The sequence below is a fragment of the Hypanus sabinus genome, chromosome 17 (assembly GCF_030144855.1).
Source record: "Hypanus sabinus isolate sHypSab1 chromosome 17, sHypSab1.hap1, whole genome shotgun sequence".
Lineage (NCBI taxonomy): Eukaryota > Metazoa > Chordata > Chondrichthyes > Myliobatiformes > Dasyatidae > Hypanus > Hypanus sabinus.
In genome coordinates, this window is record NC_082722.1 from 24,357,672 (window position 1) to 24,373,981 (window position 16,310).

General features: G+C 44.5%; 1 protein-coding gene across 2 annotated transcripts in view; it reads left to right on the forward strand.

Moving 5' to 3' along the window:
- nlrc5 (NLR family, CARD domain containing 5) overlaps window positions 1–16,310 on the forward strand; it is a 244,692-nt gene that overhangs the window by 160,766 nt on the left and 67,616 nt on the right. For both annotated transcript variants that reach the window (XM_059992681.1, XM_059992682.1), the window contains 4 exons: window positions 701–784; window positions 2,681–2,770; window positions 6,685–6,747; window positions 7,959–8,042. In XM_059992681.1, coding sequence (XP_059848664.1) covers window positions 701–784; window positions 2,681–2,770; window positions 6,685–6,747; window positions 7,959–8,042 — 321 coding nt within the window. The remainder of the gene's footprint in view (window positions 1–700; window positions 785–2,680; window positions 2,771–6,684; window positions 6,748–7,958; window positions 8,043–16,310) is intronic.

Sequence of the window (16,310 nt, forward strand, 5' to 3'; positions counted from 1 at the left end):
GGCGCCAGAAAGGCACAGCTCTTCGGACACACGACCCCCGGAAGCTAACCCGCTGCTCGCGATGTTCCGTGTTCTCCCACGGCGCCTCAGGCAGGGGCACCGGCCTAGAATCAGCATGTTTCCAGAGCTACAAAAATCCAGAACCCTAAAGGTGCGCTAATCTTCCAGGCCTCGTCTCTGGGATATCAAAAAGCAGCCAGTTGAGAGGCCCTGAGAGCGGGTCCCATTCCCACAAAGAACCAAAGTCAGCGTGTAACTCCAGCTCAGAGTTTTCAAAAGAACCTTGAAAAGGAAAAAAGAGATATCAAAGATGGAAATAGAGCCGTTTCCGCAGCAGCAAACAAAGGAATTGCTGTTCAGTGCCATCAGGACTCCATTCCGCTCTTCTTCACTAAATTTCCTTTAGCCAGAGGTAGTGAATCTGTGGAATTCTTTGCCACAGACAGCTGCAGAGGCCAAGCCATTGAGTACATTTAAAATGGAGGTTGATGGGTTTTTGATTATTCAGGATGTCAGAGATTACAGGGGGAAGGCAGGAGAATGGGGATAGTATATCAGCTATGATGGAATGGCAGAGCTGACTCAGTGTACTGAATGGCCTAACTCTGCTTCTATGTCTTATGCTTATGGTTTTAATTACCATAGAGTAAAGTAACTAAATTCTGATATTAATTATTTAAGTTTAATCATCATTCTTTAGCTTGTCCTGCAACTTACTTGAAGATGAAGGAGTACAGAGTCTGCGAGACTTCTTACCAAAGCTGCAGTTTTTGAAACTATTAGAGTAAGTATCTTTTGCACTCTGATTAAAACTGAAACTCTCAAAACAAAAGAACAATTGCCCAAAAGCTTCTTACACCATTTTCATTTCTAAACTTAATTTTCAATTTTAATTTCAGTTGAAATGTTTTTTAAAATTAGATTCCAGAATTTAACTCAGACGAGTTCAAAATTATAAATTTTGGGAGGTTAGACCAGCCTGGGACGTGCACAATGAATGGCAGGGCGCTGGAGGAGTTTTTGAAAAGAGAAACTAGGGCAACAAGTACGTTGTTGCTGAAAGTGCCGACACAAGCCCACAGGGTGATGAAGGAGGCATATGACAAGTTTGCCTCCGTTGTCTTTGGAACTTAGTCCTAGAGCTGGGAAATAGTCATTCGGCTGCAGTTGGAGTATTGTGTGTAGTTGTAGTCACCATGCTATAGGAATGGTGTGGTTAAACGGGAGAGGATGCGAAAAAGGATTCACAAATGAGTTGCTTTGACTTGAAAGCATGAGTTATAAGGAAGGATTGGATAGGCTGGGCCAAGAGGATGAGGGTAACCTTTTGGAGGTTTTCAAAGTTATGAAGGGCATGGATAAGCTATCTTGTTCCCAGAGTAGGGTAATCAAAAACTAGAGAGCAAAGGTTAAAGGTCATGGGGGAAGATTCGAAGGGTAAGTTTATCACACAGAGTGAGATGGGTATATGGAACAAATTGCCCGAGGACATGATATCAGAAGGCACAGTGGATGATTTTTAAAAAAACAATTGGACAGATACATGCATAAGAAATGTTTAGAGGGCCAAATGCAAGTGCGATTATTTTAGATCGGCATCTTGTTGAGCATGGACGAGTTCGGCTGAAGAGCCTGTCCAACTCTGTGGCTCTATGAATAAGGAGTGTTAGGACAACGATGGTGAGACAGTTTCTGCCTGGTGCTGTACGGAAGAGCAGCCTCAGCAAAACAATCAAAACTAGAATCAGACTCACTTGTAGTATACGTGGCATGCACCTGGTGAGGTGGCATACGCGGGGTCATTGTCCATTAAGAAATCTGAAGCTGGAGAGGAAGAAGCTGTTCCTAAAATACTGAGTGTGTGTCTTCAAGCCTCTGTGCCTCTCAGCGATGGGAACGATGAGAAGAGGGTGTTTGCTTGGTGATGGGAGTTCTTCACAATGAATGAGCATTTTTGAGGCACTGCCTTGCGAAGGTGCCCTTTAAGCTGGACAGACTAGTGCCCGTGGTGGAGCTGGCTGGTTTTACAACTTCCTGCAGATTTTTCTGATTCTGTGCAGCAGCCCTTCCATACCAGATATACCGAGTCTCCTCAGACTCCTCATGAAATATGGCCACTGCCTTCATGTCTTCTGTGTAATCGCTCAACACTCAGCAACTTGAAACAGCTCACCCTTTCCATGCTGATCTCTCGATGAGGACTGCCGTGAGTTCCCTCGACTTCCCCTTCCTGAAGTCCACAGTCAGTTCCTTGCTGTTACTGATATTGAGTGTAAGGTGGTTGTTGTGACACCGCTCAACCAGCTGGTCTACCTCACCATCTCGTCTGCCCCCTGTGCCTACTCATCACCATCTGAAACTCCACCAGTGTTAGTTGTGTCATCAGCAAATTTATAGATGGCATTCGAGCTGCACTTAGCTACTCGTGTATGGGTGTAGAGAGAGTAGAGCAGTAAAGTCTTGATAAAATCCTACTGTTTTTCCAAGTTCAGATGTGCTTCTCCTAGGTCTCCTCAAATTTTTCATTAAAATACTTACCAGTTCAATATTACTCAGTGTCAGTATTCGATATTCAAAAGTACCCCAAAATCCCAAGCTTGGGAAATCTATCTGATTATCTGCAGTCCTTTTCACAGGGTACAGTTTAGTAAAACCAGTATTTCATTCTGATCCCCTGCAGTGTCAGCAACAACAGAATCTCCCCAACTGGTGTTCTGTACCTGGTGGAATCCCTCAATACGTGCAGGGATGTGGTGGTGGTTGAAGTGAGGTAAGCGGGCATGTCCTTTAAATTCATGTTTCAGCCTATGATACCCGTCCTGGGATCTGGTAACCTGATTGCTCAGTTCAGTAATGCCACACACATCATTCATTGAAGATGTATGTGCAGTTGTATAGAACATGACCTCTGGGGTGGAGTAAAATGCGAGCTTGCAGTCATGAATGTGGTACTCAAGACAAACTGGCCTGTTCTGGTTGTTAAATGCCAAATATCTAGAATTAGCTGGATGTGAAAATGGAGACCGGCAGAAAGAGGTGGATTACAATGTGGGTGAATGTTAGGTGATTGACTGACTTGTAAATGATATGTAGTCATATTGATAGTGTTATACAGCACAGAAACAGGTCCTTCAGCCTACCGTTCTACACGGACCATCTGACACTTATCAATACTAATCCCATTTATGAGCATTTTGTCCACAGTCTTCGATGAGTGGGCGATTCAAGTGCTCATTCAGATACTTTTTAGATATTGCCTGGGTACCTGCCTCTTTGTCAGGTACGATTCAGCATCAGAGCTGCTCATAAGGAACTCAAAAGTATCATGACTTCAGCTGCCAATTTCTAGTGTTTGATAGACCCTGAGGGTTTGAGCTAAATCACTGGATGTGTATATCCTGAACAACGGGTATCCTAAAGGTGTCCTGTGTTCTGCAGCAACAAACATGCTCCCCTCAGTCTGATCAAACACGAGCATTTTCAAATCAAAATTCTCCACTGGCAAGAAGGAGGAAGAGTTGGGAATGATTGTGAATCAGCTGATGTTGGTTTGAAGAGAGACACAAAGTAAACGCACAAAATGATGAAAAGGGCAGGGCGAGGAGAAGGGAAGTAAGCCTGTCGAGTTTAAACAATGAACATAAGACGATCTCCAGTTCTGCAGCAAGAATGGAATTAGTTTCACAACAGAAGCTTTAGGTTCAGATTGAGATTTATCTATCCATACACAGTGAAATGCATTATTTGCATTAACAACCATCGCAAACCAGGGATATGCGGAGGGCAGCCTGCAAGTGTCTCCACACATTCCTGCGCCAGCATAGCATGCCCACAGTACTTGGCAGCACACAGCGAAACAGACCATACCATAACAAACAACAAAACAATAACAGCAAAACAAGTTCCTTTACTCCCTACTCTCCACCCACACACACAGACAGTCCTCCAACTCCAGGATGGGCCTCCAGCCTCTTGGCTCCAGACTTTGGTGATCATGCTTCAACTTCCAGATTTCTAACTGACCTTCAGTCTCCAGTCTCTGTAATCGACCCCCTGATCAAGCAATGACTGATATGGGGACCCCAAACTCCAGACAAATTCCAGGCTCGAACTCTGGGTGCACCAACTGGCCACTCCTCGTGCCTCCTGCTCACATCACCTTCAAGCGCAGAGCAGGTGCCCGGGTTGCAGACGTCCTCAACATACAACTCTGTGGAACAGATTTCTATGGAATGATGCTAATTCAAAGTCAGTTAGCATGTTAACAGAACTGGATTGATAACATGTTAAAAGGTATTGTAAACTATACACAAGTTAATAGCATGGCTAATCTTCCTCAGAGAGTTAAGGTGGGGGAAAACAATTTGGTATTCCCTAAAGTGAGGGATTTTACCTCAGAATCATGTCTTGGATGATATAATCACATATTGATAATAAATTCAGTAATTACAAAGAAGTTCTGTGTTCTGATTCTCCAATGAATCTGTGTAACTACTTACCTGTGTCCCAGTTTTAGAAAGTTTGATCCCTTTAAATAATGTTTGACTTTTGCAGCAACAACCCCAGTGACCTTGTATGCCGAAAGGAAATTCTAACTCAAGTCCCTTCACCTCCTCCCTTCCTCCAGTATGGAGGAGGCATTCAGATCCTTACTTAGAAAGGGCTGGTCATAATGACTTCAACAGCTTACTTATTTCTTATGTATTGAGAAATCTTGAGAGTTTGTGGGGCTGGTTAGGGTCAGTAGCTTTTCTAGGTGAAGAACTGTCAGTAATTTTTATTCTTACACATTAAATTTCCCTGACAACGTTGGCTTTCTTTGGGATAAACAGAGCAAGCAGTCTGTTTTCTCTATGGAACTTACACAACATTAAATTAAGTAATTTTGGAAAAAGTTAGAGAAGAAGGTTTTCTGCAAAACATGGAACAGCTTCAATGTTTGGAGCGAGGGAAAAGCTCCGTAGAGCAGGGAGGCAATCACTTCAGAACCAACTCGTCATATTGAAGAAACAACATTTCAGTCTCCGGCTGGAGAGCTCACTTCTCAAGAGAGAGAAGAACAGTTTTGTTGACCACATCTCTGAATTAAATGAGCAAGTATTTTGATGTAGAATGCACTGTATATTGACTTTCCCATCATTTAAGTCTGCCTCATCACGTAAAATCCACCCAGCAAAAAATGCACTGTTTTTGTCTGCGATAAGAGCTGCAGCAGGATAGCACAGTGTCAGTGTAAATGATTACAGTACCGGTCAGCCTGGTTCAAATCCACCTCTATCTGTAAGGAGTTTGTAAATTCTCCCTTGGACCACATGGGTTTCTTCTGGGCGCTCCCACCATTCCAAAGCTGCCGATCTTTGTATCAGGTTAATTGGTCACTTGGGTGTAATCAGGCAGCTCAGCTTCATTGGGCTGGAAGGGCCTGTAACTGTGCTGTATCTCTTAAATAAACTTTTACTAATATTTGCTTCACTTAATTTTAATCTTCAGATGATCTTAACTCTATCTGGAAGGAATATAGATTAAGTTGATTAGTGACTTATCCACCTGGTCCTGAGGATCTCTCTAGCATTTTTTGGCTACATAAAGATAAGTAGCCACATTCCCGACCCTGATTGGAGTTCACACCAATTTCTGTACCGAGCTTCATCACAGGCAGATATTACCAGAGATACGGATACAAGGAAGTGCTCGATGCATCTTTGAAAAAAATGCAACCTCCTCACTCACTCAGGGAATCTCTGGTCTATAATCGCTCAAAATGGAGAAGGAGCATTCAGACTGGTACTGAGAGCATTGTGCTGTACTTCAGGACCACAGAGAGGACTTTTTGTAAACGGGGAATGGAATGAACCGTCATTCAAGCTAACTACCCTCTCACTCCAGTGACAACCTCCTTCCCATCCGTGGGAGGGTGGGGTTTCCATATTGGCTGATTGGCCGCCTGAGAACCCAAAATGCTAGAGTGGAAGAAAGTCATTGTCAATCCTACGATGGGAAGTTTGACCATCACAAATTAAAATTGGAAGTTATGTAAATACAGCAGCTCGGTTAGTATTGGTCAGGAGAAAGGACAGATCATGTTCCTTTTTTTGAGAAGCTGATTTCTGAGGGCAAGTTTCCTTAGAAACTTCCCTCTTACCAGGGATTGTGCCCTGTGATAAGATGCTTTTCCATTCATCACTCGTAAAATCTTGAAGGGCCAATCAAAATCTACTGATGCTTTTATTTCTTCTACATGTCAGTGAATCCTGAATTTTGTTAATTATAGTTCGTTTGCCATGAAGCATTAACTGAAATGAGAAGGTTTTGAAATCCTATTGATGATATACAAGAAATATTGGAGAACGTTTATTGTGTGAAACCATTGTACAGACTGCAGTGCATTGTGGCAGTAAGTTGATCATATAGCGATCCAGGCTTTACAAATCACAAAGCTAGCTGATACATTGTGGTAAGAAAGATTTGTGAAGAAGGAGAGAGTGAGGAAGGTGTTTTAATCCATTAGTAGCCCACCCACCATCTGCAATTTGGTGTAACATAAACCAGTAACCAGTCCCCTAGTCAGATCAAGTTCTGTTGGAATCTTGGCTGCACCTATGTAAACTGAGCTTTTCTTAAGTAACACGGTAAAGATTACCGATGTGAATGACATATGCTGTTTGTCTTCATTTTAATGTGTAGTTTGGCATCAAATGGAAGATCGTTTCTAAAATTTGCAAAGCAAAGTGAGAAGAAGGCATGCAGGTGAGTGAACCAGTTGCTTTTGGAATATGACTAATAGTATTAACATCTGCTAGCTGGTGTATAACAAAGCCTGAAATTTCCAGTGAAACAGCGAGATCAACCATCAATTTGAGTTTCATTGTCAAAGACCCAATGAACTCACAGATCACTCATGTAGGCAGTGGTACACTTTTACAAAGGATGAGATGTATGCTATTTAATGATTTGAAACTGGGCAGGTTTCAATCACAGAATTACGTGGCTGTAGATCATATGATTGTTTCCATCTTTCAAAACTTTTGGCTCCAAAATTTGCATCTTTTCCACTGTGAAAAACATACCCACAGAATCTTGTAAAAGATGTAATTTATTTTGGTAGTACTTTACCCGGTTGCATTAAATTCAATTCATTTTATTCCAATTCACCTACTGATTAGTACGTATTAATACAGGAAATGTTCCACTTATTTAACATGAGTTCATAATCAAGAGCAATGTTTTTAAAGTAATGAAAATATTAGCTTCACAAACACGAGGAAACCTGCAGATGCTGGAAATTCAAGCAACACACACAAAATGCTGGTGGAACGCAGCAGGCCAGGGAGCATCTATAGGGAGAAGTACAGGTGGCATTTTGGGTTGAGTTCCATCGTCAAGGTCCTGACGAAGGGTTTTGACCTGAAGTGTCGACTGTAAAATATTAGCTTCATCATTTTCACTGTATCCATCTGTGCTTGTTATTAATTTGGTCTACGGTACTTGAATTCTCAGTTCCCTGGTTTGCTTCTTACATTCTTTTGCCTGCCTTCCATTCATTCTTGTTGGCTCCTTCTTCCATTTGTTTATTCTGCTGAATTCCTTTTATAGCTTGATTGTTAGTTAGTATCCTGTAGTGTGAGTCCTATCCTTCAATCATTGGTAAAGTCTTACATTCACTGGAGGGAAGCAATGCATGTCAGACTCTTGCTGATAATCTTGATGTGAATTACTTCTCTTTATTCCGAGGACAGAGGATGCTGGAACTCCTCAGCAGGTCAGGCAACATAAAGAGAAACAAAATCAGTAGTTCAGATTGAAGCAAAGTTATTGATCTGTATTATTTTCTGTTGTTCCTTCTGCAGACACTGCATGACCGTCTGTGTTTATACAGTACCTTCTGATTTGTTTCAGATTCACAGCATCTGCAGTTTGTTGACTTTAGTATTTTTTTCCTTGTTATTGGGTGTGTACAGGGTGAAGGAATGTCAACTGAAAAAGAAAGACCTGTTGAAGTTTTTCTCCATTGTTGGACGGAGCACCTATTTGACAGAGCTAACGTGAGTTCTTGGTCCCCCTGAAATCTTACACTGTCTTATGGTTTAGAAACACATCCTTGTGTATGAATTCCCTTATACTCGAAGAGAACAGTCCCCACAAGGTAGAGAGCAGACCTTGATGGCAGATAAAGGTTTTTAATGACTGCTTATCTGCTGAACATTCTGATTCTAGATTTTGTGCAATGCCACTAAACTGGAGAAGATAAGAGAAGCAGGAGTGAGATCCTTCTCATCTCACCCCCAAAAGTCCCAGCCTTGGAAAAGCAGCCACAGTCCTCAGAAGTAGAGAATTACAAAGATTATTTTCTTAAGAATTTGGTGCATGTTTTAGTGATCTTTGGTGCTACAGAGATTGAAAAGTAGTTGTCTAAGGTTTCTCACAAGCACCTTCTTGTATTTGACCACTTGCGATGCGTTGCTGGATTGATTGTTGCCGTAAGTCCTTGGTTCCTGCTTGTAGTTGCTTGGCCATTGTTGGACCAGTTTTCTCAATAGTCTCTTGAAATGATATCAGTTCACATTTATTGTTCCTTAAATGTGGTTAAAAATGCTTCCTCGTGCAGCCTGCAGGAGAATTATTAGAAAATCTGCTCCAGAGAATAGTCTGTATAGGTGACACATAAAGACCAGGGAATTCCACCAAAATCCAAATGACATGTACCTTTAGTTCTGAGCTCTCCCAGCGAGGCTGATGGACGTATGTGGTAGCGGCAACTATTGAGAACATGTGAAGTCACTTCCCATGAGGGGAAAAGAAAAGTGATCTGATCAAATAGTTATGATTAGCATGGGGCTCTCACACACTGAAACAGTCCTTAACTTGAGTTTTGGTTAAAGGGGTTTCCCTCTGACCTGAGGGGACAGTCCAGAGAGTCCACTTCCTTCTATCCAGCCACTTGCTGCTGATATTCTGAGGCCTTCCGATAGCCTCCCTGACCACCAGCCAGTCCCGCGGGGTAACCCTGGACAGGTGAGGCCGGCCCAGAGGCATAGCCTGATCCATTCCTCTCCCACTAATCCAAGCTTGATCCTCTGTTCAGTCTCCTCCCTGCAAAGCATCCTGACCCTGGTCCAGCCCTCAATTCCCTCAGACCACACACTGTCAGGAATAGAATCTCAGCTGAAAACCAGAGCAGATGAGAGACGTGGAAAGGTTTTCTCAACACCCTCTTGACAAATTATGTTAAACTTTACCGTCCACTAATCTACCCACAATGTGAAATGTTTACACAAAATATTCTGCAGATACTGGAAATGCATAAGACCATAAGACATAGGAGCAGAATTAAGCCATTCAGCCCATCGAGTCTTCTCCACCATTTCATCATGGCAGATCCCAGATCCCATCCAACCCCATACACCTGCCCTCTTACCATATCCTTTGATGCCCTGACCGATCAGGAAACAATCAACTTCTGCCTTAAATATAGCCATGGACTTGGCCTCCACCGCAGTCTGTAGCAGAGCATTCCACAGATTCACTACTCTCTGGCAAAAAAAAGATTCCTCATCTCTGTTCTAAAAGGCCACCCTTCAATTTTGAGGCTGTCCCTTCTAGTTGTGGATACCCTCAGCACAGGATTTCTCTCCACAACCACCCTACCTAGTCCTTTCAACATTCAGTTTCAGAGAGATCCCATGTATTTTTCTAAATTACAGTGAGTACAGGCTCAAAGCTGCCAAACACTCCTCATATTTTAACTCCCTTCATCCCCAGAATCATCCTCGTGGACCTCCTCTGGACTGTCTCCAATGACAACACATCCTTTCTGAGATAGGGGGCCCAAAACTGTTGCCAATACTCCAAGTGCAGCCTGACTAGTGTCTTATAAAGCCTCAGCGTTATCTCCTTGTTTTTATATTCTATTCCTCTTCAAATAAATTCCAACTTTGCATTTGCCTTCTTTACCACAGACTCAACTTGTGAATTAACCTTCTGGGAGTCTTGCACGAGGACTCCTAAGTCCCTCTGCACTTCCAATGTTTGAGCCTTCTCCCCATTTAGATAACAGTCCACACTATTGTTCCTTTGCCCAAAATGCATTATCATACAGTGCGTTCCATCGGCCACTTTTTTGCCCATTCTTCCAATTTGTCTAAGTCCTGCTGCAATCGCATTGCTTCCTCAGCACCACCTACCCCTCCACCTATTTTTGTATCATCCGCAAACTGCCACAAAGCCAACAATTCCATTATCTAAATCACTGACAAACAATGTGAAAATTAGTGGTCTCAATACTAACCCCTGAGGAGCAACTCTGGCAGGTAAGCAGAAAAGGCCCCCTTTATTCCCACTCGCTGCCTCCTGCCTGTCAGCCATTCCTCTGTCTGTGCCAGTATCTTTCCTGTAACACCGTAGGATTTTATCTTGTTAAGCAGCCTCATGTGAGGCAATGCCTTCTGAAAATCTTAAGTAAATGACATCCATTTTCTCTGCTTTGTCCACCCTGCTTGTTACTTCCTTGAAGAATTCTAACAGAATTTCAGGGAAGATTTCCCTTCACGGAAACCATGCTGACTTTGACTTATTTTATCATTAGTCTCCAAGTACCCTGAAACCTCATCCTTAATAATGGACTGCAACACTTTCCCAACCACTGAGATTAGACTAACTGGTCTATAGTTTCCTCTCTTTTGTCTTCCTCCCTTCTTAAAGATCGGAGTGACATTTGCAATTTTCCAGTCTTCTGGGACCATACCAGAGTCAAGTGATTCTGAAAAGGTTATGACTAATACACCTGCTATCTCTTCAGCCACCTCTCTCAGGACTCTGGGGTGTAGTCCATCTGGTCCAGGTGACTTACCCACCTTAAGACCTTTCAGTTTACCTAGCATTTTTTCCTTTGTAATAGCAATGTCACTCACTCCTGCTCCCTGACACTCATAGACCTCTGGCATACAGCTAGTGTTTTCCACAGTAAAGACAGCAGCAAAGTACTTATTAAATTCATCTTCCTTCTCTTTGTCCCCCATCGCTACTTCACCAGCATCATTTTCCAGTGGTCCAATATCGACTATCACCTGTCTTTTATTCTTTATGTAACTGAAAACAATTTCGGTATCCTGCTTTATATTATTGGCTAGTTTGCTTTCATCTTTTCATTTCATACAGCTTTTTTTAGTTGCCTTTTGTTGGATTTTAAAAACTTCCCAATCACCTAACCTCCCACTCCCTTTTGCTACCTGATATGCCCTTTCCTTGGCCTTTATGTAATCCAGAGCTTTCCTTGTCAACCTCGGTTGCCTGGCCCTGCCATTTGAGAACAACTTCTTATGTGCGACATATCTATCCTGCGCCTTGTGAACTATTCTCAAGAAACTTCAGCCACCTCTGTTCTACCGTCATCCTGGCCAGTATCCCCTCTGCCACCCTCCAATCCATTAGGGTAAGCTCCTCTCTCATGCCTCGGTAATTCCCTTTATTCCATTGCAATACTGATACATATGAGTTATGCTTCCCCCTCTCAAATTTCAGTATGAATTCAATCACATTATGATCACTGCCTCCTAAGTTTTCCTTTATCTTAAGCTGACTAATAAAATCAAGGTTATTACACAAGAGAGTAACACATATTTTCTCAACACATTCCTGTGTCACACTCAGTGTAGAATTAATCTGGCTTAACCTGTTATCTTGATGCCAGATCATTGCACAGCAAGGATTTAGAACTCAATGTCTTGTGAATCAAGTTCACATTCCATTACTTGGTGTGATTTGGTAAGTGTTAAAGATCATTTTCATATAACTTGTACTGGTTTAGTCCGGTTCTTTTATTTCACCTAGTCACTGTCTGAAGAGATAGCAGTAGCCAAGAGAATATGAACAAAGTGTCAAAACATTTGGATGTGGCCCAGGTATGGAAAGAGAGACACTGACGTGGGTCGACAGTTCACCAACCTTAATAAGAACTGCTGGAGAATTTAAAGGCGGAGGAAAACAATTAACACTGTGCCATTAACAAAAACAGTTAAACTGACAGTTAACGCCAACATTGCGGCTGGAAACAATAACTAATTTCTAAATGAATCCCGCTTCTTGACAGCGTCAGTCAAAATGGCAGTCCTCTTTCCCGGACAAGGACAGGTCAGCAGGGAGCATCAATGTTGCTGTACTTTGGGTCAAGTCTTGACAAGGCCAGAACAAAAAGAAGGGAGTTAAGTACCATCACCATGAGACAGTGATTAGCTGGAATGTGCGTACTCACAAGCACAACTGGCCCTCCATAGGTGCAGCTCCTGATGCATGACAGACCTGAGCCCGCTGGGTCCCGGATGAGAGATTTGTCCAAGAGATCATTGGCTGGGATCCAAAAATGTTCCTCGGGGCCATACCTCTCTCAATCCACTGTGGACCTTGCCCAGCATCCAGCGAGATGCTGCACAGTATAGACCAGGGAACCATCCACCAAGTAGGGAGGAGGGTGGGTTGGGGTGACTGGAGCCAGGGGAGAGGTGGTAACCAGCCTGAGCTGAGAAATATGGATCACTGGGTGGATCTTAATTGATACTGGTAGGCACTGTCTATATGAGACCTTGTTGATAGCCATTTCCACTATGAACAGTCTCACATAGTGTGGGGCGAACTTGCGGCTCTTAAATTTGAGGGGAAGATCCCTTGATGCTAGCCAGGCCTTCTTTCCTGGCTTGAGAGTCCTGACATGTTGGCAGAGGCGATCAGCCTTCTGGGCCCGTTGTTTCAAGCATGTATGAAGGAAGTCCCGGCTCATCTCCACGTGAGCTTGTCGCGTTGGATCAACTGTTCAGCAGCAGGAATCCCCGGGTCATTCTCCTGCTCAGCGAAGAGTGGTGGCCGGAATCCCTTCTGGCATTCAAAGGGGGACATGCCAGTGGAGGACAACTGGAGGTTATTTTGGGCAATCTCTCCCCAAACCGATTAGTAGCTCCAGGACACGGGGTTGGAAGAGGCAAGGCAGCTCGGGGTTGTCTCCAGCTGCTGATTCACTCTCTCAGTCTGACAACTAGATTGGGGGTGGATATCAGACAAGGAGCTGGCCATGGCTCCCACAAGAGAACAGAAAGCCTTCCAAAAACAGGATGTGAACAGTGGTCCTGGATCACTCATGATGTCCTGGGGGAAGCCTTGCAGCCTGATTACATGCTGAACCATGCGGGTGGCAGTCTCACAAGCTGACGGGAGCTTAGGGAGAGCAATGAAGTGGGCAGACTTAGAGAATTGGTAGTGTTTCCATTGGACATCCACCAGGAGGTGGGACCAGGGAAGGTGAGGCATAGGCAGCAGACATAGCAGACCCTTGGAGCACTGGCTTGATGTCTTGTTCTCAGCACAAGTGGGACAGGCAGAGATAAAGTTGTGGGCATTCTGGGACATAGATGGCCAACAAGAATTTTCCCGGGTCCTTTGAATTCCCAGATGGCCAACCAGACAGGAGGAATGGCCTCATCGCAGCGCCATGGAGTGCACCATAGCAGGGACAAACCGTCTATTGGGAGGTCTGGATCCGACTGTTGGGTAGCCCTCACCTCTGCCTCTTCTCCCCAAATCACTGGAACAGCAAAGCACTAACAAGGAAGGTTGGTGTCTGGATCGGCATTGTCCTCAGACCTGCTGAACCGCTGGGAGAGAGCTTCAGCCTTGGTATCCTTGCTGCGGGGATGATAGGTGAGAGTGAAATTAACCGGGTGAAGAAGAGAGGTCAGCAGGCTGGGTGGGTGTTTGTGTCTCTTACCGTCCCAAATGTAGGAGAGGCTCGTGATCTGTCCAAGCCAAAAAGGAATGCTCTGCCCCCTCTGGCCAGTGTCGCCATTCCACCAGAGTCTCCTTGACAACCAGCAGATCTCGGTTCCCAGCATCGTAGTTACTCTTGGCAGGAGGCAAGCGAAGGGGAAGAAGGGCGCAAGGGTGCAGCCGGCTATCCGGTGAGGAGCACTGAGAAAGTACATCTCCAGTGCCGACATCGGACGTGTCCACCTCGTCAATGAATGGCCGGGATTGGCCTGGGTGTTGCAGCACTGGAAGCGGTGAAGCATCACTTCAGTTCTGGGATTGTTTGGTTTGCTTTTGTTTGTCCAGTGGAGTCCTGCAGCAGTCTTCCTGCTGAGTGCATTCATGTAGGCCACGACCGAGCCTAAGTTTCAGGTGGAGCAGCGACAAATTTCACAAACCCCATGAAGCACTGCCCCTGTCTGACCATGGATGGTTTGGGCCTCTCTGTGACTGCCTGAACTTAACGTGGGTCCATTTGACCACTGGAAGAGGTGGGTATATAGCCCAAAAACAACACCTGGTCTTCATGGAACTTACACTTCTGAGGCTTGGCATACAAGTTATTCTCAAGGAGCCTTCTGGATATGCTGGACATGTTCCTAGCATGAGCAGAAATAGATCAGAATGTTGTCCAGATACACTAAAACGAACTGATTCAACATGTCCCTACGTACATCCTTGACTAGGGCTTGAAAACAGCAGGGGTGGTGCCCAGATGAAAGGCCATTGCAAGGGACTCATAGTAGCCAGAGGAGGAGTTGGCAGCTGTCTTCCACTCATCCCTGCTCCGATTTGGACAAGGTAAGCGTTGCACAGATCTATCTTCAAACGAAGAGGAAAGCGGGGGAAGATGGCAGCTGCTTCTCACGGTCATATTGTTTAGTGACCGATAATCAATGCGGGGACAGAGCTTGCCATCCTGCATGCACACTAAAATCGTCCCTCCTGGTGAAGTTGACGGGCAGATAAATCCCAAGGCTAATGCCTTCTTGGTGAACTCCATGGCCATCATTTTTGGGTGAGAGAGTGCAAAGAGCAAGCCCCGGGGAGGACTAGTACCGGGTGAGCAGTCAACGGCACAGTGGAGACAGTGAGGTGGCTTTCTTTTTACTGAAGACCTCAAGAAGATCAGTATATTCAGCCAAGATGCCGGACAGGTCCACCTCCGTCGTTGACACAGGAGATTTGCAGACCAGAGCTTGAAATGGACGCAGACAGGCATTAAACGTTCCCCCAGTCTTAGAGTGCTTTTAGGGACCAATGAATCTCTGGGTTATGTCAGGATGACCAGGAAAGGCCAAGCACCAGTGTCACTTCCGGCGAGTTAACCAGTTAGGAGGAGAGTCGTTCCCTATGTTGCCCTCCTGCACAAGTTGGAGGGGTTTGGTGGAAAGATCGATCATCCAGGGCTTTGTTGATCTTTTTTCTCAATTACTGAGTCAGAACTCTCCACCTTCGAGCCAGAGAGATGTCCAGGAGTTTCCTGGCTGCACGGGAGATGCTAAGTGCCTTATGTTCATGAGTACAAGAGTACCACAGCAAGGAGGATGGGAGGACTGACCGGTGTGGGCTCACCTCCCTCCTGATGGGCATCCTCTCTTATTGGACACCTAGAATGTAGCTGCCCGGGAATGTCCTGGATCACCGCAGCAGAGGCAGGAACCCGTATCCTGCAATGATCTGATTCCTCCTGAGGTCGGTGCACGTGACCCCCATTTGTCCAGGCTCCTCCACGGACTGGGTGCTGTGTGCTGAGGCAGAAGATAGATGGTGGTACAAAGTGTAGGAAGCTCAAGACATGCTTTTCCAGTGCCAGTCATTTACCTGATCATCAACTCGGAAAGCCAAATTAACCAGGTTGCCTAAATCATTCTGCTCAACACAGACAGTGATCTCATGTTGGAACCTGACGTTCAGCCCGTGCTGGAAGGCAGTGATGAGAGATCTCTCATTCCGTCCTGTCTCTACCGCAAGGGCGCGGAATTTAACTGCACGTTCCCTCACCGTCTCTCTACCTCGGTGGAAGTCTAGGAGTCTCCTGACCACATAGCCAAATACTCTGCTTAACTCAGCAGCAGCGTGTCGAAATGACTGGGCTGTGGAGGAAACCTTGCTCCCATAGAGCATTGAACAAGCTGGTTGGAGGTCCTCCCAGGATTCTCATCTACGTGACGAGCAGGAGTGGCATTTGGACTGAGAACAGTGACTGCTTGCATGAACGTTCGTTCACCTGTATTAGGAAGTTTTCTGAGGTGTGTTGGTGTGACATGCACCCAAAAACACCATTCAATAATTATAAAGAATTATATAAAATAAAGTTTAGAAATTAAAGTATGGATATGGAATAACATATGAGTATATACATTAATAATAGCGTATATACAGTACAATGTGCAGTGATGAGGGTAATAGAGAGGGGTTAAGGTGGGCTAATTAACAAAGCCTATTTCAGACATGAAAGAGTGTAAATGAATTAAATATAAGTAACAGGATTACAACAGTATGAAGTATATGAAAATGAC